This window comes from Pithys albifrons, chromosome 2 (assembly GCF_047495875.1).
Source record: "Pithys albifrons albifrons isolate INPA30051 chromosome 2, PitAlb_v1, whole genome shotgun sequence".
Lineage (NCBI taxonomy): Eukaryota > Metazoa > Chordata > Aves > Passeriformes > Thamnophilidae > Pithys > Pithys albifrons.
Window position 1 is genome coordinate 97,348,409 of NC_092459.1, and position 24,219 is coordinate 97,372,627.

The 24,219-nt window shown below is 40.9% G+C and overlaps 1 protein-coding gene across 1 annotated transcript in view; it reads left to right on the forward strand.

Annotated features, from left to right (window-relative positions):
- TGFB2 (transforming growth factor beta 2) overlaps window positions 1–23,134 on the forward strand; it is a 61,354-nt gene extending 38,220 nt beyond the window's left edge. Inside the window, exons 2-7 of the mRNA XM_071578943.1 lie at window positions 775–938; window positions 15,008–15,140; window positions 15,253–15,363; window positions 17,078–17,252; window positions 17,833–17,986; window positions 19,635–23,134. Of these exons, the coding sequence (XP_071435044.1) occupies window positions 775–938; window positions 15,008–15,140; window positions 15,253–15,363; window positions 17,078–17,252; window positions 17,833–17,986; window positions 19,635–19,793 (896 nt within the window). The 3' untranslated portion in view covers window positions 19,794–23,134. The remainder of the gene's footprint in view (window positions 1–774; window positions 939–15,007; window positions 15,141–15,252; window positions 15,364–17,077; window positions 17,253–17,832; window positions 17,987–19,634) is intronic.
- The last annotated feature ends 1,085 nt before the right edge of the window (window positions 23,135–24,219 follow it).

Consider the following 24,219-nt stretch of genomic DNA (forward strand, 5'->3'; position numbering starts at 1 on the left):
TTACAGCTGGGAAATGACAAAGAGACTGATTTAAAGCCTAAACTGAGATGTCTATTACTGCTATTGAACTTTTGAGTTCATTTTTGGGTGGGGGTTTTCTTCTTTTCTCTAGTATATAGTAAGGGGTATTTATGTTTATGCCTTTACTGCTTCCAAGTGTTCAAAATTCATGTAATCCTTTTTATAATGTCTACTATCTACTTACCTTTTCCCTTTGTTTTTTCTTCCCCTTCTCTTCCAGCCCTTGTTACTATATTCAGAATGACTACTTTGGTCCAAAAATAATTTCTTAACTAAATATGGAACAAAATCTGAAGCTGTCTAATTTATGCTCCATATTCTGGGGGGAAATGGGCTTCAGAGAACGTATAGATCAGATAAGCTGCTGTGACTTGCTGTCTTAGCAGATCCCTGTGAACTCTCTGCAAGCCTGAAGGCATTTGCCACATCTCAACTGCTATGTTTTTTTCCCAATTTACAAGCATTCAGGATTTTGTACTACTAGATTGAAAGAGTGGAGGTTTAAATGCATGACCTGAAATACAGTTGGAAGTAGTTGTTAATATCTATTAATATGGTATTCTAGATGAAGGAACATATGTGAGGTTGATTTTTTAATTTTCATTAGTTTGTTAATAATATTAAATTGACCGTTGGAAACTGAATCATACTTTAGGTATTTCCCTTACTGAGGCTGTCTTGTATTCCAGTGTTTGAAGGAACAATGTTTTTTATTATTAAACAGAGTAATAAAATCACTCTGTTTTCTTGCAGATGCCATCCCACCAAACTACTACAGCCTGTACTTCCGAATTGTCAGATTTGATGTCTCAGCAATGGAAAAGAATGCCTCCAACCTGGTGAAGGCCGAGTTTAGGGTCTTTCGCCTGCAGAACTCAAAGGCACGGGTCTCGGAGCAGCGGATAGAGCTGTACCAGGTATGGTGGTGGCCCCTCAAACACATCAGCTCGCCCATCTTTCTGCAGCAAACCCACTTTGTACCCATCTAGCAAGCAGAATAAACCATGGGGAGAAATAGTTGAGTCCTGTCTCTCCAAAGTAGCCTCTTATTTCCAAGCCTTCCCTAGAAAGGATTTCAGTTAAAGTCATAGGAAGCTGAAATGTGCAAACTTTTCCTAGCAATTGTGCCTCATGGCTCTACGGGTTTGAGCCAGCAGTGTGCTTGGGTGTCCAAGAGGGCCAGTCAAAAATAGCTTGGCCCGTGGGACTAAGGAAGTGATTTTCCCTCTGTACTCAGCCCTGTGAGGCCACATCTCAAAAACTGCATCCAGTTCTGGGACCCCTCACTACAAGAAACACATTGAGTCCAGAGCGAGTCCAGAGAAGGGCAACACAGCTGGTGAAGGGTGTGAGAGTAAGCTACATGAGGAGCAGCTGAGAGAGTTGGGCTCGTTTAACCTGGAGAAAAGGAGGCTCAGGAGGTGACCTTCTTCCTTTCTACAACTGCTTGAAAGGAGGTTGCAGACAGGTGGGGTTGGCTTCTTCTCGCAAGCAACTAGTGACAGGACAAGAGGAAATGGCCTCAAGCAGCACCACAGGAGGTTCAGGATGAACATCAGAAGGAATTGCTTCACTGAAAGAATTGTCAAGTATTGAGGAGTGAGGAAGAAAATGCCCTGTGACTCTTAACTCTCCTGTGTGTTGACAAGATTGAAGTCATTCAGTCTGCAAGGACTTCAAAGAAATTAACCTCACTTAACATAGTCTGTGCATTTGTGCAGATATTGTCTAGAGCGTATTTCATCTAAAGCATAGTTCACTTTACTGAGAAACACAGCAACTAAAAGGGGCCCAGTTCACAGCAGTTTTATACTGAGTAAAACTCATGGTTGTTCTGGCAATCTGTGACTTGTTCTGCTGAAAACCCTACCAGATCCAGTGGGTGCATATTTGAGTTAGTCATCTCACTCACCTCTGATGTTCCTGCTTTGTCTGGTCAAGTGGAAGGCAAACTTTGAGCAGAGGGGGGCAATTTGTGTTTACATGCTTGCTGAAGTGACAGTATAAGCCCATCATGGAGGCTGACAGGAGGAAAAGGCACACTGTATATTTAGATATTGTATAAATGTAGGAAAAGCATGATTCTCTGTTGAATGTGGTTTAGGTCCACAGGTGGTCACCGGGGCTTGGCTTCATAACTGTGATCCAGCTGCCTTCCTTCCCAAGGAAAGGCTGGCTGAAAAGTTGAGCAAATAATGTGTAATTTGTTAAGAAAGCTAGAAATGTTCACTGTGAGTCACTGGTGTTGCCTTTATGTAACAGCCATCACACTAAAATACACTCTGAGTCCCTGTGATGCTGCCACACCAGCCTGTTGAAACAATTGTATGTTCTGGCTTGACCTCACTGTTCAGACATCCTAAAAGGAGTTGATGGCATCTCTGGGCTTTCTGTTGTTCTACTTTTGAGAGATGTTAGTCGGCCACTTGAAAAGAGTACAGCTGTGGTTGCCTGAGCTGCGTTCATTGCTTTTCTGTGTTTGAGGAACATGGGACACAAAGGGTTTGGCAGAGGTATGGAAGAAAGGGCCTTTGCTTGGCTGGGATTTTGCCTTGTGATGAGAAACAGCTGGGGCTTATTTGAGAGAGCCTGACTCCAGCAAGCCTGTGCCCATGGAAATGGCTGACACCTGCATCCAAGGCAGGTACTTGGGTCCTTTGGATAAATATATGGCTGGTGAGTAAGGCAGTTTCTTTTTTAGGCTGGGTGGGGCATACTGAGTGAAGTGTTAGGTGAGTTATGAGTGCAGGTTATTTAGGTAGGTCTTTTCTCCACCAAGTAACAGGCAAGCCAGAGGCAGCAAGCTCTGAGCATGTGTTTGTGCCAGGCATATTTTAGGCATGTTACTTTGCTCCTTTGGTCGTAGAGAGGCAAGCTGTCTCTAGAGCATTTCCCTTCGGTTATTTATTTCTTGTGATCTTGTATGCAGTTCTTGTATGGAGGTATTGTAGGTCTGTGATGACCAATCTGAGCTGCATGGGTTCCTTGGCAGCAGTTCTGCTGCAGGAGCATGAGAAGTCCATAAATAGTACTGCAACTAATCTCCATCACAACACATGAGGTTAGCATGCAGTATTTTAACAGAAAAAGCAAAAACTGGGAGAAATAGGAGAGGATCCTTTTGAACCTGAGATGTTCTATGATTCTTGGATGTATTGTAGAACAGTGCTATGGAAAGCATCTTAAAGCTTCATGTATGAATTTTAGAGGTTAGAAAGAAGAAAATCTGGGGAGATGAAGGTGAAGAAGGATGGCTAGGAAGCATTGGTGCCACAGTGATGCTAGAGATGTTTCAGGGCTACGTAATGATTTATTGATAGTGCAGATCGGGTTGTCTAGAACTGAAGAAAGGTACAAACATGAGAGGTAAAAGGGGAGAGTGAGGAAGATGCTATTTCAATGGCAGTGGGAGAGGCAAATACCTTCTGTAAGGGCTGAAGACTTTGTCAAGTATCTGATTTCAGCATGAAAAGCCATGCATGGAGAGCGAGCCTTGCAGAGGAGATTGCTAGTGGAGTTGGCATGTGGAGCTGTTGCTCGTCCTCTGTGCATAAGCATTGCTTCCTGTCTTGTGAGATACATGCTGGGCTTTCCAGGGCTGTTGTGCCCAGAAGGAACAGTGTGGTTTTTCATTTTGCATAAGCAGCGTTTAATTATTAGGGTTTTTTTTTTCTTCTCAACCAAGTTTCAGGTTTCCTAGTGTTTTGCTTTGTTGTGGAGATCTTCTTGATGAGAGTTTTTGAAATTCCTCTCATACCTGCAGTTTCAGGGAATGATTGTTCCTTTGTCCCCCTAGTCTTTCTCAGTTAAGCAGGAAGAGAGGGCAGAAGTCTCCTGAATAAGAGTCATACAGCTCTCTTGTGGTTCACTGAGATAGTCTCCTAACTGGTTTCCAAGAGCTTTGTGATTGAGTCCAGTGGAAATTTAGTAGTAGTGTATATACCACTGGTGCAGAAGGGACAGCATTACTCTAAAGGACTATTTTAGGAACAGCTAGAGACAGATGTGCAGGGTAAATTGAAAAAATAAGCAAGCAGAATATAAATATTTTGTTTCTCCTCCTGATTCTTTCTTTGTGTGGTCCTCTGACCTTACAGATCTCCCCTTAAAATGAAAAAAGAAATGCAAGACTGCACCTTTTCGACTAAGCTTTCCCCAGGCTGTACTTGGCTCCTGTTTCAAAACCACATCAGAAAGAGACCTTGTGTTTTCCTACAGCCCTTGTTTGCACTGACTCTGTGAAGGCATTCAGGGGCTGCCTGGCATGGCGAGCTGGGGCTGTGGCCCTCATTCCTGGCACAGCAGCAGCAGGACCCGGTTCTCACCCCAGAGTCCAGGTTGGAGCAGAGAGTGCTCCATCACATTTATGATGGGAGTGAATCATTATGGATCTGTTTGGCAGGTTTGCTGCCCTCCGGATTTCTCCAGGCAGTGAGTCCTAGAGATGAATTCTCATGAAGGTGCCCTAGATGCATCTGAGAAGCCAATGAGAAAGTGGCAGTTGCCGTGAGCAGAAAGTCTGTTTTCACGCAGAACAATTCCCTTTGTGTTTAAGGATTAGTCAGACACTTCTGTGTGTTCCTGCACAGATGGGAAACGCAGTGCACATACTAAGTAGTCTCAGGATGGAAAATAATAAAAATCATGGAAGTAGGAATTAAGTTACTTTTATAAGGCTGATACAAAAGCTTCTGTCTCTTCTTGGCTCTGGAAAAGTGAAGCCACAGATAATTGAATTCTTTAAAGGCACTATCTTTTCTGTTATTTCTTCTGTGAAAAAGTGAGGGGTAATCTGATGGTTATACTGCTGATCATCAGCACACTGGAGAGTGGGAAGCCAAAGGGAAGAAAGGAAGTGGCATGACCTCAGAGACATAGTGAGCGCTCTCCAGTGCTTCTCTTCCCATCCTTCCACTGTGCCACGCTCTCTCAATGTGCACCGAGATTTCAGAAAATATTAAGAGGATAAAGTGCTTTTGAGGAAGGGAGGAGGAATAATGTTAAATAAACAAGTTTTAACATCCTCCAGTGGCTCTTGCTATGTTTTTAAAGATTTATGCCAAATGCAGGCTTTATTGGAATTTGATCAGATAAAGCTCCGTTGTTATGGGAATGTCTTTGTTCATCTGTTTTCTTGCTTGCCTTGAAGACTTCATCACATCTTTCTTTTATTAAGGTGCTTCTGTATTTATGAATAAAGTCGCTGCACCCTTCAAAAAACCCCCTGTCTTTTATGAATAAGCATTCCAAAAAATAAATAGGCACCACCGGAAAACTGAACTAGTGGAAATCCTCACAGGGTGAAAAGCCATCCTTCAGAGAGCATTGTGGTATTGTTTTTAAGATACTTTTATTATGTACAGGCAGTCAAACAATAACAAGTAATAATTGCTTCCTATGGAAGCAGTTCTGTTTTGTTACCACATCATAAAGCATCATGAAACACGCAGCTGAAGCGCTGTGTTTTATTGTCATCGATACTTGAGACTGCACTGGGTTGGGGTAACCTGAGAGGCTGTGGATGGGGCAGATGTACCATGGGATGTATCAGAGCACAGGTTTGGAGCAAGTGAATGGTGCCAGGTTAAATCCCAGGTGGGACATCAGATTGCAATGAAGAATTTGAAGAAATCAGAAGCAGACCTTTGATCTTTCCTTGATGGAGAGGGCTAGTCCATGCCAAGAGCTCCTGTGGAGCTTTCTCAGGGTCTAGGAAGAACCATTTGCCCTTTAGACACTGGTAACCCCCACTTCTTTAAGGGCCTCTCTCCCTGCATGGAGGTATGAGTAGGAAGATGCCATGGAACATATTACCCCATTATGAGTCAGATTTAAATTTAAACCGCAGTCAGTTGTTCAAGTACTTTCAATTCAGACAGTGTTTTGTCTTGTTTTTCAGTTGGGGAATACCTTTAGAGTGAGATTTGGGCCAAATCTCTGTGGTGCAAATCTGAGGCAATTCACACTGACTACAGCAGAGATCCTTCAGAATGATCTCCATATAATCAGGAGCAGAGGGGCTTTGCTCTCTTTTCTTGCCAAAAGTGCCGTCTGTAATGCCACAGAAGAAAATACCAGGAAGCAGGATTTGTGGCTGTGAGCTGGTGCAGAATGTCTGTATTACCTGGGGCATTTAATTATAACTGATTGCCATTGCTGCGACCCACGTCTAAAGTAGTATATTTGGGTCTCAGTTTTATGCATTGCTGTCCTGAAACCAGACACTTGCAATCTGAAAGGTTGCAAGGTTGTGTTAAATGGCAAGTGTACAGTGTTATTTTAAGTACCAAACTCAGTCTAAAGCATGGACCTAATAACTTTCTACTCTACCAACCTCCTTCTTTTTCCCTGGCCCCCTCAGCAACGGCTGTGGACCAGAGGAAGTTAATTTGCAGTATATTGCAGTTGAATTGCTGCTTTCTCCTTGTTCCAGAATCCCTTTTTCTGGTTCCAAATACTGTATCCCCTGCAAAAAGATGTCAATACATTGAAGACCGTATGTAGAGTACCTTTGGCAAATAATCTATGAGCATGAGGAGAAGTATTTATCACTGCATCATCTTCACTGCAATTTGAGAGCTTATTTCGTATGCAGCCACCTCTTGCCAGGAACAGAGCAGTTAGTGAATGCAACTTGAAGAAATATGTAATACCCCCATTAGCTCCTGGCAAGAGCCAGTGTGCACTCCCAGCTCGACACTGCCATGTGTAGAAATATGGGGCACTGAGCTGATAGATTTATTGACGTTGGTGGTGGATGTACTTTATAGGAGGTGTAGGAATGTAGGCCATGGGTCAGGAAACAACTGCTAGGTTTGGGTTCCTGCCCTTTGGGCTAGGTTTTGGTGGGGTAGGCAAGCCTACGTTGTGCTGAGACATGAGCAAGTTTGAACCAAGCACCTCAGCGTGGTGGTTACTGAGCTGAGGAACATCAGGTTGCATTGCTGGCTTTGTGCTAGGGAGCCCGTTGAAGTGGGGAGGGTAGTGATTCTGTTCTGGGGAAGTAGAGGAAACAATGTGAAGCTTTGTTGGAGAGAAGCCTGTATGGAGAAGAATAGGTGATGGGAGAAAATGGAAGAGGATGGGAGTGGTTTAGGTGGAAGCCTGTAGGTGCTAGGAAGAGAAAACCACAAGGAGAATTGTGAGTTATGGAGATCAAGGCTGGCAAGAGGAAGGGAAGAAAGAGGACTGACTTGTGTAAGAAGACAACATCTTAGAAGTAGTACTAAGTCCAAATATTCAGATAGCCAAGAAAGTTGCATGCCCAAATGTTGTGGTAATGTTGTATCTCACGAAGATGAGATATGGCTGTCAGGGACAGGACTGAGAAAGGGAAAGGTCTTGGGAGACCTGTGCCTAAAGAGGAATGAATGCAGGAGCACCCTGCAGGATCTGGGGGATTTGGCTTGAAGACAGGAGAACTCACTCTGTTTTTATTGACATTGGCTCCTACTTGTTGATATTTTAATAAAACATAATGTGCCTCTAGCAAGTTAAAGCTAAATGCTAGATAAGTTTACAGGATTTTTTTGTTTTGCTTCATTTTATATAAAATCTTTCTTTGGAGCTATCTTAAAATCTCCTAAATGGCAGGAAATTGCCCTCAATATTTCAGAGTCTTCCTGGAGAAGGACCCCGGACCCTCTGTTTATTGCTTATACAAGGCAGAGTCTTCCTGCCTGCTTAAGCATAAGTCAGGCTGAACAGCCTCAGGGCTGAGTCCTCAGCTTGCATTGCACATGTATCTTCAGTAGTGGGAGGAAGGCCCTGCTTGGGGAACAAACGATGAGGAAATCCCTTCTCTCAGGATCCATTATCTTCGTAGAGCTCATCCCCTCACTGCAGGGTGATGCAATAAATCTGTGACAGTGATTCCATGTCATATTTGACTTCCCCTCCCTTTCTGACCTGCTTAAACACTCGTCTCTTTACCCCCCTCTCGCTTCACCTTCTTTTACCTTTGAGTATCAGCCAACACTGTAAGAGAATCCTACTCAGCTGTAGCCCATCCAGATATAAAAGAGTTTGGGTTATGTGTGCAATATGTTCTTTTTATTTGCAAGTTTGCATGAAGAACGTGTCTGGCAAGTTCTGAGCAGATGGATCAGAGAGCTATGTTTTTTTTACACACTTTGGCAAGTACTCCATACCTTTGTATTTTGGCAGGAACTCTGCATCTCATATATGAGTCTCTAAAGGTTCTGCCCTCAGTTTGAGCCTGAGTCGAAGACCGTTGCAAGTAATGGAAAGACTTCCATTGATAAGCAGGGGGCCTGTAAAGCCCTTTTAACTCCATAGCACTGGAGACAGAGTCTGAATTACTCCTTTGCAGAAGTGGTTACAAGAAGAGCTTGAAAATTCACACTGACAATTTTTTAAAAAAATACACAGTCAGTCTCATGCACTTTGAAGCAGCTAAGATTTTGATAGCCAGTAGATTCCCAATTATCTGGCAAAAGGCACTGTATGGAGGCTTTGCACTTTACAACATATGTTTCCACATATAATGAGTAAGAAACTGGAGAGGTTTGCAACAGAATTAAAGATTTGCTTTTCCTTATGTCCAAGGCAGGATCAAAGGCCTCAAGTTCAACCAGGGAGTGAGAAAGGATTGAGAATTAGCATGGTCATTTTTTAACTTTAAGTTTCAGAAAGGGCTGGCTGAAGTCCCTGGGAGCTGTCTGAGGAGACCATTGAAATCTGGAACCAGGCAGTGAGTGAATCTTTCAGTAGGGTGAATAGAGTGTAAGCATTTGGAAACAACAAACAGCTGCATATGCAGACCTTGGGAATCTGGTTATTCCAGTATAGAGGGTTAGGCTGGAGTCCCCTTGCAGCTTTCTTCTAGTTCAGAAAAAGTTATCCTTAGTGGCAGTTTTCAGCCATGATGTGCATAGCTGAACGTATCTCTGCTCTGTGTTAAGCAGCATTAGCACATCATTTACCACTGGATCTCATTGTTTGGGCTTATTTCCTTTGAGCTTACCAGTACATGTCAGGTTATTTCCATTATTTTAAAAGGGCCTTGAAGTTCCAATAGAAACCATGGATAATGGCTGATAAGTAAAAGAAAGAGTAGTGAGCCTGCCAAGATGTTCTAATACACAAGAACACCACGAGAGCCTGAAATGACAGAGAAAAGAAAGGAAGAAATTATCAGGGGGCCAACGGCATCTGGAGGGAGGAGATCAGACAGTCCAGAATGAATGGAGAGGAAAAACAGATTCATAGCAGGTTTTTACAAGATAATGCCATATTTACTGCTACTCAGTGATTGCAGAACATACACTGGCTGACAGCAGTGAGCATTTCAAGTTCCAGGCCAATGCAGGAGAGAGGATAGATATTTTTAAGTGGCCATATGATCTTACTACCATGTTTTGAAAGTTCAACAAATTGTTGTAAGAAATTGTAAGTCCCCGGAATTATTTCTAAACAGCTGGTGACTGTAATTCTCAAACACAGCTATAAGATGCCCTTGTTGTTGCTAAAACTTGGACTTTGGTGGATGCTCAGGGTTTTCTTGGCTTTGGCAGATGTATGTCATTGATGCATCAGCTTGTGTGCCATCACTGGTGAACCACCACATTCAGTGTTTTGTTTGCTTGTTGAGAAGGTGGTGAATTTATTGGCCAAAATTATTTCACTAAATTATACTTAATTGTAGTTTTCCCATTCTTCTGTGTCTGATTGTGGTGACTATAGAAGACTAGAAGTAGTTATTGACCAGACCATCAAATCTGAAATAAACTAAGCAAGTTGCTGTTATGGAGATCTAGTTATTTGAAAGAACCAGTGTATCTTTATGTCAAATTTTTTCCTTTTAGCTCTGTAATGAGTCATGAAGACAGGCTGTTCTGGCGTCTGCTGTCTGTAGTTATTGTCTAGAATACATACACTAATGTGTTGATTCAGTTATCCCCTACTTTGCTGCCTAAATATATGAGCAGAGGAGTAGGCAAAGGAAAATTTGAGCAAAATAATTATGTTTCTTTTTAACAGAGTCTTGAGTTTTGGAGGTTTTTTTGTTTTGTTTTTGAACCAATATAATTACACTGATGCCGAATGCTGCTGTTCTGCTTGTATCAGCTTCTGATATGCCCCATTCTTTAAGGAAGTCATGTTTCTGCAAATTTTGCAAACAGTCTGCTTTGTTTGTTATCATGAGTTATATAGTGTTCTCAGTGTACTTACAGTTTATAAAATGCAGACTAAGATAATCCTTGTCCTTATTTTTATACTCAGAACTGTGTGATACTTACTTAAGGGTATAAACATGTGTGCCTATAAATAAACAGTTTTGTTCTCCAGTATTTTAATGAAGATTTCAGCTACTAGATATGTACATTTTTTAAAATCTCCTGTTGACCTGAAAAATAAGCATGGCAGGTGGCAGATGTAATTTAGAAATCAGTATTTTCTGGAAACTCACTTGTCATTTTTCTGAAAGCAGTTTGTGGCAAAACTAAAACTTTTCACTGCTGAATGCCCTGGTCATGGTGATTGGGATATGCTTTCAACACAACATCGTGGATCAGCCTCTTTTAAAGGATGAAGAGGAGCACAGACAAATACCTGCCAGCCAAACAGTGTCTCCCCCGAAGTCTGAGCAGAACACCTTTGGAGAACCAATGAAGTGTAGATTTTAACAGGATTTGTAAAGTACCAGAAATTTAGCAGGCCTGATAGGGTAGCATATGAGTGCTGTCATCACCAAGATTCCCAGCTGGGCTTCCTAAACATATGTAGCTGTACAAACAAGAGCAATTGTTTGCATCTGGCATCTTCATGAGCCATTTCCTGCAATTAACTGCATTGTTCATATATTCATGTGTTTCTGTCACCTTGTTGTACTGGCCATAGCTGCGTGTATGTAATACTCTTCATGGGTATTTGTAAGCTAATTTTTTCCCCAGGTGTTTTTCAGAAGGCTCGGAATAGAAAAAAAATATGAGGGAAAGGTTAGCAGTGGCCATAGAAAAAGATAGCTAGAAGGCAGGGCTTAAGTGTACAAGACACTTGGTCAAGAAGAGATTAACAATGGTTTTGGATACTTATTTTCCTGTGAAGGGAGCAATCATACAAAAAGAGGGTGGGGAAAAAAACAAATTGTTCTTAGAATTTAGAGCATTACTGAAGAATGTAAATTGCTGTCTACTGAGCTAGAAGTCTGCTGCATAATCTTTTGGTAGCACTTCTACCGATTCAGCTCATCCCCACAGAATGTTATCATGTGCATACGTTCCCTGCACAATCCTTTATTACAAAAGGCAGTGTTACATTATCACTCAGTTGAAAGCAAGACCAAATAAACAGATATACCTGAAAGAGTATCCCCATATTCAGAACCTGGGCTTTGAGTTTGTTGACTTTGAGTTTTCAGTCAGGTGTGTGTGAAGGTGTGCGTGCTCTCACCTGTATGTGCACAGATCTTGTGCATCAGCAGCTGGTTGTGCATGCAGGTATTTGAATGTGTCCCTCCTAAGTGAGGGAGGTGGAGCTGCTTGTGTGGAAACTGATGGAATCTGTGTCTCTTCATGCAGTTGGTGATGCACAGTTCTCCCCCCACCCAGGAACCCTAACTTTCCACCTCTTCTGCCTCTTGAAAAGAGAGTGTTTGGTTAAGGTGCCAGAAGGAAATGAGAAAGGATTAAAGGGGAAGTTTAACTCAGTTGACTTTCTCTTCTGTAGGTGTTTTTTTGCCCCTTGTCTTCTGTTAATATTTTTAGTGCACTGAAAACCTTTGCACAAAGGCTTTCATTTAGCTCCTGCAGATACAAGCTGTGCAGCAACATTTCTGATAACAGTGTTTGATGTGGTTGCAGTGGGATAAGCATAAAGGTAAGATGGTGTTTATAGGCAAGGCAAGGCAATGTTTATAAGTAAAGGTAATAGCTCTTTTAAGACCAATCAGTATAGTTGGAAGAAGTAGACAAGCTTTCAAGTGCTAAAGCTGCAAGGCACAGAAAAGGCTTTTATTCTTTTTTTAAACTAAACTAGTTGATCTAGTAGGAAGAAAGGACTGGAAATAGAGAAAGAAGTTTTTCAATGAGGATATAGGCTTGAGGCTGTATTGGAACTAAAAAGTGTGTTGCTGTTGGGGAAGGTAAGATCAGAAATGTAAAGTAAAAAGAAGCAAACCATTGGGGGGAAATGGCAGCAAGATCCTAAAATGCTTGTTTCATGTAATAGTTTCTGGAAGACTCATTTAAAGAACATATTGTATCCATGAAAGTTTCTGAGGGATGCCTACAAAAAGGCCTCTTTGTTTACCACCATGTAGAGTGCGATTGCTTCAATGTGGATGGAAACATAGAATGCAGTTCAGGAAAAGAAGTGAAGAATTCTTATTATTTTGTGGGAGGAAATAGACTGAGGATCCAGCCTAGGATTTTATCATCCATTAACTTCCCACACTTGCAGCAATGTAAGAGAAAAAGAAGGAAAAATAGAAATGGAGAGGCTGGATCATTCTTGCTTACAAGTAGTCAGGTTGTTAAGATCATACATCACCCTAACACTGTAAAGATACTTAACCCAGGAGATGGAGATTGAAGCTAAATCCACTAAGTGTGGCACTCACCACACTTAATAGCCTTTTGCTTAAAAACCACCAATGCCTGTTTAGCCCATGGTGTCAGTTGTGGAAATTATCCCATACTTAGTGTGTGACTTTTTAGCTCATTCTTCCAAATTTTCTTCCTGAATGTGTGGCATAAACAACATGGAGAGAAACTTTACTATTGTATATCATAGATGTCATAGTGAGGATAATATCCATCTCTTCTAATCCACGGCGTCCATCCTCTCCCACAATGCCATATAGTTCCGAAATCTGCAAACACTTTTCTTGTCATTCAGGTCATTGGTGAGAATGGATGTTCCTTGTACCATTGGACATGTGCAGTTCTGATTTCTTATACTTTTACAAATGCCTTTCATTCCAGGTATACACTCCCAGCCCTTGACTTTGTCTTTTGGTAGCAACTGGGGTAAAAGAATGGGATAAATACATGCTATTTTTGATACCAAGGCACAGCTGAGTCTTCAGAATATGTCTAAGACCAATTATAGTGAACGTCAGGAGATTGCTTTTGGCACATTACTTACTTTTTAGTCCTTACATCACTGCCAAGACTGAGGTATGCAGTTGCTGGAGTCTTTGGAAAGCTATGACTGTGCAGAAATGAAGAGAAATGAGCCAAGTTCTTGTGTCCCATTTGCCTCACACCCCCACACCCTGCCCTCCCCAGCCCCAAAACATCTTTGCAGAGTGACAGCTGCATTACATCCTCAGAAACACTTGACCTGATAAAGACCAAAGGGAAGGCAAAGTTATATTTGTACTTCTCTGGGACTTTCCCAGCATTGATTACTGATTCTCTCATCCCTCTGGCACTTCTGAGCAATGGTAGTCCCCTTATTGCTGCCAGACTCTCTGTAAACAGTTGTTCAGACACTTTGTTTGAAAGTTGCCTCATAAAAAGGAGTCCCGTTGTTCACTGTTTGCGTGCCCTTAGATTCTACTGGAGACCTCGGCATTGCCTACTAGGGGCACTTAGTAACCTTCCGGATTTGAACCAAGATCTCCTCATGGCTTTTTTCCTAAATGTGTTGATCAGAAAGAAGGCAAAGAGCTTGTCATGTTGCTGTTCTTTTCATAAGACAGATGTTATTGTACAAGTCACGCTGTTGGCCTTTGAGAGGTCCAGCACTGACTTGAAATCAACAGAGAGACTGCATGCATATTCTACATGCTGGACAGAACCTGATTTTTTCAAGCCTGCTTTTCTGTTTAGTTATGAAAAGCCCAATTTTATCATGATGACATAGTTTCACACCTCTTTTGAAATATTTTTCTTTACATGTATTATGCAGTTTCACCATGGCTTTATTACAGGAGTGTTTGCTGGATATCAGTTTGTTCTGAGCTGAGAAAATAGGAGGAAACAAGGAGACATTGTCAGTTACTCATTTGGAGATGGACATGGATAGTTAAAGAGAGGGAAAACCCCAAACAATATATGAAGTCGCACAGCTGGCATGCCAAAAGTTAAAAAGTGATGTTATCATGTGATATCTTGATTAGTGTTGACTTAACGTTGCATGGCATTCCAGCTCCCTGCATTGCAAAACTACCAACAGAGTAATAACCAGGAAACCAGAAGCCTTTTAGCAGCCAAAAGTGCAACTCTTTTCATCCTAGAGTTAGGGTAAATAATAGCAAGCTATGGTTGTATGTGGGAAGGCACTTGCTGAATTGTTTGACTAAGAGGAAGACTGTGGGCACTTGAAATTCTTGGCATGCAGGGCCTGGGTGTCTTTTGTACAGGTGTTTTTTATTGCATGGTCAGTAGCAAGCTTTACTGAAACATTTGACACAAATACAAATACTGCTGGCATCAAAGTTCAGATGGAAGCAGCATCACCTGTTGCACAAATCCCCATGTATGGCCATCTAATTAATGTATGAGTAGTACCTGAAATCAAAGGGAAGGCTGGAAGCATGAATAAGGCAATACCATACAGATTAGTTGTGGGTGAGCAATATAATATCTTCAGTGTACAGACTACATTATAGAGGTGGTACTTTAGCATCTGATGTTATGCTTTAGCCAGTGTAAGTATTACTGAAGAAGGTAAGTAAGTATTACTGAAGATGTTTACTTTGGTCTCCTAACCATTTGAGTTACAGGATGAGTTTTCAGGGCAGTTCTTTCTGTGTTATTTCTCTCATGAAGGAATATGTGATGCTGTGTTTTGCTTGGGACCAGAAACTGACTTCATTAGAGTGTTTTTAAATGATCTTCTTCTCCTTACGAACCCCAAGAAAATTCTTTCTGAAAATGTGCATGAATGTACATCTGATGCATATAGACTTGAGCTGTAATAGTTTCTTCTGCTATTTTATATTGTTAGTGATCCATTTTAATAGCAACCAGGTAAATGTTAACCTATAGGCAATCTTATTTGTTGTTTCTTGCAGGTTTTAAAATCTAAAGAATTATCATCACCAGGACAGCGCTACATTGACAGCAAAGTAGTTAAAACAAGAGCTGAAGGAGAATGGTTGTCTTTTGATGTCACAGAGGCTGTACATGAGTGGCTTCATCACAGAGGTGACAAGTACTCTTTGCCTTCACTCCTGCCCCAACTTCTCCATTAACTCAACAGCATTTCAGGTTTATTCCATGTGTAAAAACCAACTCCACTTACTTTTATGTTTTGCAGACAGGAATCTTGGATTTAAGATAAGCTTACATTGTCCGTGCTGTACCTTCGTGCCTTCCAATAATTATATCATCCCAAATAAAAGTGAGGAGCTTGAAGCAAGATTTGCAGGTAATGAAAGGAAAAAACCCCCAACTTTTCAAAATGTGGTACTTAATAAATTGAGGAAGGAAACAAAAAGCTGTTGCTGCCTTTTAAAAGGCATTCATCTGATTGAAAACTTGTTCATTTAAGAATCATGTCTCTCAGCTGGTCGGAAATGGTATTAAAGGCACAAGGGTAAAACTATATCATTTTAACGAATTCTAAAATCAGATGGCATGAATAAGCTATCTCATTCCATGCATGCAGCTTTGATGTCCTTAAGGGTCTGTGTTACAGTTTATAGTGTGCACACAGGATACACATACAATTTAGGGTTTAGTGAAGTCTGTCACACAGTAGGCCATACTTGGATAGTAATGAGACAACATGCTAAATATTTTCAGAAAAAAACCTTTGACTGCTGTCCATCCTAGTACTGTAATGAGTCAGACTTAGTAGAAAAGATTAGATTGAGTGCATTAAAAATAAAAAGCAGTGTGTAGGGAGGGTTATGGATATATGTGCTTTTTCTGGACAACAGACAAGGTAATATGGAGTAAATATATGGAAGTGTATAAACTCCCTTGTGTTTTTAAGCCATTAAACTTTCAATATCTAAAAGGGAAACAGTATTTAGTTGACAGTGCTGTAGCTATTATTCACTAGTATATATGAAATTATAGCTATATTAGAACCAATTATAATGCAAATTCTGTTTATACAGTTCTCATTTATTAAAGTTTATGATGATTTGGTTTATTTGTGTTCCAAGGATTTGGTTATATTCTTTGTCAAGTATTAAGTTTTCTAACTGTTGTTTCACTGCATTAGATATTTTTTCTGTAAGTACATGTACTGTACATATGATTAAAGCCATTGTGTGTATTTAAAAAATTGTTAGTATGATGTTTGGTCACTGTAATTGCAAATGTTGCAAAAAAGAAAAGTGTATATTTTTCTGTTCAGATAGCATTATCTGGTTGGGGATGTTAATTGTCAAAAGGGTCTTAGCAAAAGGCAGAACACGACTCCTATGAAAGGCCAATGCCTGGAGTCTCTTGCCTGTGCTATTGTCACGATAAGAAGCTAGTTAATGTTAAAAGAGAAAATGCAAAATGTGAGGTCATGGTTTGCCTTTTAAAGAAGAAATACTTTGATCAATGTCTTTGCCATTGCCTTACAAAAGAAGGGACTAGAATAACTGACTTCTGGGGAAAATTATCAGATTTAAATAAACTGGCAATTAGAGAATTTGAAAATATTAGGAGTGAATGTGATAGAGAAAACTAACGGGATAGGAGTAAGCTGTGGGAAATGAAGGTGAAATATCCAGACCAGCTTTAATAATGTTAAAATGTTTTAAAAGGTACATAGCTGTTTAAAGTTGGTTATACTGCTTTAAGTGGAGTGACAAAACAACACTGCTTGGGGCATTTGAAACTAAGCAATGCAGATGCAATGACTTAAATTCTCTTTTCTGTTACTCATTTCAACAGTTCTGGTAAATGTGCCGAAATGCCATTAAACAGCTGTGAATGTGGGAGGGCTGATATAATAGATAACATGAGAAGTGTGAATATCTTAGGGATCTTGGGTTGAAATTGGCCCCCACATCCCCAGTAAATATGCTCAGCTGACACCATCATGGCCCAGTTTCTGAGAGAATTTTTTAAGAGATGGTTTATTTAATTTGTGCAGAAAAAGCAACACAATGTTTATCACCAAAATGTATTTTTTGAAGGTATTGATGACTACACATATTCCAGTGGTGATGTGAAAGCTTTAAAGTCCAATAGGAAAAAATACAGTGGGAAGACCCCACATCTTCTGCTAATGTTATTACCCTCCTACAGACTTGAGTCGCAACAGCCCAGTCGGCGGAAGAAGCGTGCTCTAGATGCTGCCTATTGTTTTAGGTAACTATGCATCCATATTCAATATACTTACATAATCATACTAGCCTCTGAGGTGTCATGCAGTTGCTTATCATTGTTTCTTTACAGCTAGTATTTATACAGAATGCAGACCCTCATTTGCAGATGCACGGGGTCTGTGCAGCAGGTGTCTGCCCAGTGGTCTCTAATCCCACGGGGACAGTGGCAGATGAGGGAGGCTGTGACCTTAGACAACAGAACTTGAGTTCCATCTGGGATGATTCCCAGATGCATTAGCCCCCACAGTAATTACAGCCAAATTATCACCTCCACTTTGCTCACCTACTCAGAGAGTCTTCTCTGTAGGACCTGGAGAAAAACACTTGACTAAGTCCTCTTTTAGCTTTGTCTGTATAAGCAAGTCCTGCCATGTCTGAGCATCCAATTGCTTTTACAGTACAAGCTATTTATTTGATTTGATTTTTTATTTGATTTGGTTGAGAATTTTTGGGACTCGGACTTGCCTGCCTGTAAAGCATCACTCACGGAGCAAGGAACTGGATTATTTTTATTTCCTATATTACCTTTGTTATGACCAATGTGTTTGAACTTTATTTCCAAGGAACGTGCAGGATAATTGCTGTCTGCGTCCACTTTATATTGACTTCAAGAGGGATCTTGGCTGGAAATGGATTCATGAACCGAAAGGATACCATGCCAATTTCTGTGCAGGAGCTTGCCCATATTTATGGAGCTCAGATACTCAGCACAGCAGAGTAAGTAAGGGTTTTGCTAATTTTCAGCTTCTGTCTTATAACATCAGAGTGAACTATATTTCTGGGACTGACATCAGCCCCAATGCTCAAACTTTGTCTCAATAACTAAGGATGATGTAATGTGGCCCTGTGGTGAAGCTCATACATGGCCTCAAGCTAGCGTTGAAGCAATAAGAATGTATTGGCCCAGAGATTTTTTTTTGTGTATTCATCAATATGACATGTAGTTGGATTTGAATGTTTCTTGGAAGGTGGCCTGGGAAGGGCCTTTCCTTATAGATCATAAGCGGAAAGTGGCATAATGAGTTCGATCAGCTGAGGGCACTGATGGAGGCGCTATCAGAGTAACAAAAGAGCAGAGTCGTACCACGTAGTTATCACTTACTTTTATGACCTTCCGTTTCAAGGTTAGCACTTCCCATGCCGAATTTCAGGAAAATTTACTGATAGATGTCCTTCTTTTACTTGAAAAGATGTATTCTTTCTTGTACCTTGAAAATTTATATGTGAAGCAGAAACCTGGTGTCTGGGATGTTGAAGAACCAATTGCTAGTCGTCTGAGATGGGACTTTCAGGGATTAGATGTGGTATTTTAGCCAACTGTCTTAGGGTGAGTAGTATTCTGCTGCGAAGTGCTTATTTCTCTCAGCTGTCAATAAGTATGTCTAGACAGTAAATGCAAGAGGCAGACATTTGTGTTGCACTTGTCATAAAGTAAGAATTTCACCCTCAGGTCCATACTAAGAGTGATGTCTCTCCTTTTTCAAGCCTCCCTTAAAATACCAGATCAGTGTTGATCAGCAGGGAGAACTCTCCATTTCCAAGGGACAGGTTGTGTTCCTTTTGGTCAGTAAAACCACAATAGCATGTGAACTTACAGAATCTTTTGTAGCTGTCACTGGCTGTGACATTGCTAACAGTACAATGTCAGCAGGCAGAGGTATAAATAAGGTAAGTATGTTTCCGTGCTCATACGGGATAGTAGTGTGCACATTTTGGAGCAGCATTTGTTTTTAAAGGAAGGAGGAATAATAACTGTCATGGTCATAAATATGTGGTTTGGATAGTTGCCCAAGGAGCCAGAAGTTGCTTAATAAAGTAGTTAGTGTTGCTGTCCTGAACAGATCTTCTGTCTCTCTAAGCTGCAAATGTTGTGTTGAAGTTCTAGGAAAAGGTCACTTGGTGTTTGGCATCCTCAGGAATACCTATGCATCAGCAGCAGCTAACCCTACATACTTCCCTTGCACAGAACCATGCATAGGAATCCAAGGTGACATAGGTGATAACTGCACCACAGCTGGTTCTCAACAGGGTTAACTGTATCTTGAGTCCTGGTGCTTGCGGGGTGGCATTAATGGACTTAACATAGCCAGAGGATAAAAGCAGAGGAGTGCCTATGTTCCAAAGGGCCTCAAGATGAGTACCTGTTTTGAGGTTTAAGACTGAGTACTAAACCTTAGGAAACTCAAACACATTGTGACACCAGATTGAAGTGGAGAAGCATAAAAAATACTAAAATCCAGGAATCTTCCTACTGCTTTCAGTTACCATTCTCTCAGATGCTGTGGGAGGAAGTGATGCAGAAAGTAATTTGCTCATTAGAGTTAGCTGTCTTAATCTTCTTTTTTTTTTTACTCTCTCCTTCTAGGTACTCAGCTTGTATAACACCATAAATCCAGAAGCTTCTGCCTCTCCGTGCTGTGTGTCCCAGGATTTGGAACCCCTCACAATCCTCTACTACATTGGCAAAACACCCAAAATTGAACAGCTGTCCAACATGATTGTAAAGTCTTGCAAGTGCAGCTAAAGGATATTCCCCAAGCAGCACAATGTGTGTTTATAAAAAAAAATAACAGAGGAGAAAAAGAATGAGAGAATGAGAAGGAAAGAAAGAAAAATAAAACCCCAGGTTCATCAGTGTTAAAAGGAAAAAAAAAAGAAGAAAAAAAGCGGTACTAGTCTGAACTGTTTGAAAGTTTGTTTTGTTTTTTTGTTGTTTTTTTTTAAACTGGCATCTGAAGCAAAACATTGAAGGCTTTTTTTCCTACATTTCACCTACACATAGTGTGAGATAGACAAGAAGCAAAGTTAAAGAAAAAAGAAACCTTTTAAAAATAAACACTGGAAGAAATTTGTTAGTGTTACTATGTGAAAGGAAAAAACCAGGAAAATCCCATGAAGTGGAGTTGCTGTATCTGTCCCGTGCCTTACTTGATCTCTCTGTATTGTTATGCAATAGGCCTCCTACCCGTTCCTCTTAGCTGTTAACAGTGCATTATTTATTTGTGTGTAAAAAAACTATCAAAAGAACATTTCCATATTGCCATTGGAAAAAAAGAAAACCAACCAATGTGGACAAAGTGGAGACCAAATAAGCTGCCAGAAATATATATAAAGCCTAATGGAACACAAGTGCAAAAGAATCAGAAAAGTAATGGTTAGTTTAGTTTGATTCACTTAGAAATCAGTTATTACATTATTGACAAACTCTGCCTTTAAAATACCTTATTTTTTCTGCCAGCTGCCTAGAGAGACTTCTTGTAAGGTCTCAAGCCCTTGTTTTAAATACCGAATAATTTACTAATAAAGGACACTGTTTCAGTCTCAAAGACAAGTCTATAAGATTTTTTTTTACTGTAAATGATTTAAAATGTCAGTTTAGTAAACCAGTGAAATATTTAACATGTACTGGTCTAATCTTCAGACCTTAATATGTTGCTGTATAGCTATGCTATGGGATTTTTTTTGTTCTTTTGGTATATGTAACCATACCTAGAGTATTACAATAGGTGGGTAGTAAAAGCCAGCTTAATTGGAAACATATCTGTAGATCTCTATTTGTAAACTATTAAAAAATTACATACTTTATGTGTAATGTGTAAATTTTCACCATATTTTTGTACTCTGTAATACTGTCAGCTGTCATGACTTTGAATTTGGATTTGGGGCTCTCTTTGATCACTCAGAATCATGTGTTTCCCTCTAGCTGGCCAGTATGAGTAGAGTCCCTATATTTTGACTTGCACTACAAATACATGTTTTATAATAATTGCTATACATGTGCTTTGTATATTGTTCATCATTATGACATAAGCTACCTGACTCCATTTGTTTTTCTGTTTTATAAAAAGGATGTTTGAAAGCAATCTCTCCCCCACTCCTCCCCTCCTTCTTCAGTTGTCCCTGTTCGTAACACTTGAATCGCGATGCGGTTCAGATTTCTAGGCCTTTTAATTTTCATTTGGCATTCAAACAGATGGGCAGGGAGCAAGATGTCAAAAGAAGAGATGTCCCAGCCTGGCTGAGGCGAGGAAAATCCTTGCAGAGAATGACATTCACCACTGTGCAGAAGGCTGGTAGGAAGGGTCTGCCACAGCGATGTTTGGGATCGGTGTGCATTCAGAGGCCAGGCATTAGCCTGGCATGCAGCAGGGACTTAGTCCTGCAGGTACTCTGTGGCACTGGTCCTGCTCTTACGGGAGGTAACAGAGGTTTGCCTTTAACTTCTGCAGTGGCACAGCAGGCCCCTTTGGGCTGTTGGTATGTGTGTAAGCTTTGCAGGATCAGACCCTTGATTTTTGCAAGTTTGCCAATTTTTTTTTTCAATTGAGTTCATGTTAAAGGTTCTTTTAAAAAAAAAAAAAAGAGAAGGAAAAAGGAACATGAGGGTCCTGAGATTTTGTTGATGCTACACATTTTAATATTGTAGAGGGAGTAAAAAAGAAAAAAAAGTATCACGTGTCATATTTCATTTTAAAAAAGCCCCACATAAATTAGAGAGGAAAAAAGCATCATGAAGAACGTACAGTCATTTCATTTCACATGATGAATGCTTTTGCTCATCAAAGCTGGAAAATGCAATACCAAGAATGCTACTTGGATGAGAAGGACATTTTCTGTCATTGTCCTGAGCGGTGTTGGGAGGACACTCCTGAGCTTGATGTTGTCTGCTCCAGTTTTAAGAAGTGCAATTTCTTTGGCTTCAGCTGAACACTGATGCAAAAATGACATACCATAGTGGCTTGCACATGCAGCTCCTCAGGACTTCTGTAGAGCCTGTGCTGATTGCCTAGATGGAAATGTAGCCCCAGAGATGATTTAAGCCCACCCACTGATTCAGCGCAGAGGAGGGAGGTATGTTAGACTTCTGATTTATTTAGTGTGTTGAGATGAACAAGTGAAAAAATCTGTCCTGCTAACACTTGCTTGAGCCAGAATAACTCCAGTGAGAAGATGCACTGAACTCAGTGAAACTCCTCAGGGTAATACATACTCTGGATTTTGCTGCATGCTGCAGCAAAATCAGTTTTATCAGGTTCAGTTTAAGAACTGTGTTGTTGGACAGGAAAGAAGACAAGGATGAACATTTTACAAAACTTAAAAATGTTTTTGCAGTTCTCTGGTATAGGAATGCAGCTCAAAACCAGTTTTGAAAAAGTGGAATAAAAGATACCATAGTTGTCCAACTATACTTGCTATGCGCTGGATGCAGCTGAAAATTTCGATTCAGAGATTTTCTCTAGGTTTAAAACACTATAAGTCGTTGCCCCAAGATTGATTTTTTCTTTTTTCTTGTTCCTCAAAATGCACTGATTGTATTTCAAATTCTCTATTATAAAGCTCCTACCTTTTTTTTTCCATTTTTTTATTCATGAAGCATGTATTTCCCTTTTAATTACCAAGGGTGTTAGGGATGATCCTACAATGTGCAGAACTCATGGATGAAATTCCCCTCTACAGAGTGAGGAAATGTGATCCTAAGCACCACTCAGGTCTGATGGAAATACCCCTCAAATGATCTTTAGATGGGTCTGCAACAGCTCAAGGACTTTGCTGTGGGCCTTACCATGGTGAAGTATTTACCACTGCTTGAGCAAAACCCTGAGAACTGATGGGAAATGGTCAGCATCTTGAAAGATCAGACCCAAGGGGCTGACAGGGGCTGAGGTGGAATCAATAGCACTTATAAGGATGGGTGGGGTAGGACAGCATTTCTTATGTGTTGTAAGTTGACACGGTTTAAAGGAGAAGAAAAAGGAACTTAAAGGACAGCTGTATTGTACTTTGGTGATCGATTACTCTGTATTTTAACACATTGTATGTCTGTTTTTGTGGTGCTCTAGTGGTAAATAAATTATTTCAATTATATGCCGGTGTTGCTCTTCTATGGCAGTGTTCTTCTGGCATGGGATTCCTTAGCTGTGGCTCAGCTTAATCCTTGCAAAGCCTGATTGGGTGTGGGATTTTATTGTGTGTAACCTTGATGTGGTCCAGCACAGACTGAGGTGAAAAACAACCGTCCAGGATGAGCACAAATAACATCTGCTTTGAGGATTGCTTTCCCCTCAGGTGCTGCAGTGTATGTCTTGGTCTATAGACAAGAAATGGCTTCTGGTTGACTGCTCTGAGCAGCAGCACTGCCCCCCACGTGTGCAGGGCAGGTTCTGCCCTGGGTAGGAGCTGTGTTACTCCACAGCCCCACTGTGCTTGATTCTTCACTAGAACTATACCCTGGCAGGCCTGTCACAGCTGACATTAGTTTTGGAGGCTTTCCTCTCTGATACAGGATCTCAAAGTATTTTCTTCCTCATTTCTGTAGTGCTGTGGGAGGTGGAAGGGTGATTTGTTTTCTGGTGCCTGTACACTAAATGAAGGGCGGTCCTGTGGTGTAAAGGGGAGCACTCGGAACTCTGAATCCCAAGGTCCTGAGTTTGAGTCTCAGTGGGGACCGCCCCTGACAGTTGAATGCCTCCTTGCCATCCCATCCCATCAGATCTTGGATGCTCAGCAGGGTCAGCCCCGGTTAGTACCGGGTGCTGTGACAGTCCTGAGGACTTCCCTGTCACTGTCCAAGCTTGCTCGGCTGTGGCAGATGGACCTTAGGACTTAAACGGTGGGGCCAGTTCTGTGCACGCTGTGCCTCACCTAAAAAATCCACTGCACAGGCTGGAAGGGCACCCACGTGGGGAGAGCCCTTCCCAAATTCTTTGTTTGCGAAGTCTGGCCATACACATTTATACATAACATACATACATACACTAAATGATCCCACGCCACTGCATCCCTCAGGACTGCACAGTGAAATTGCTGGGTTTGTATGTTGTGCAGAATAGTCCACAATGGGATGAGATGGGGTATTGGAGGAGAGGCAACAGACACAAGTTGGAACATGGCAAATTCTGGCTTTGTGAAAGGAAAGTATTTTTGCAGTGGATGTGGCCAAGCCATGGAAT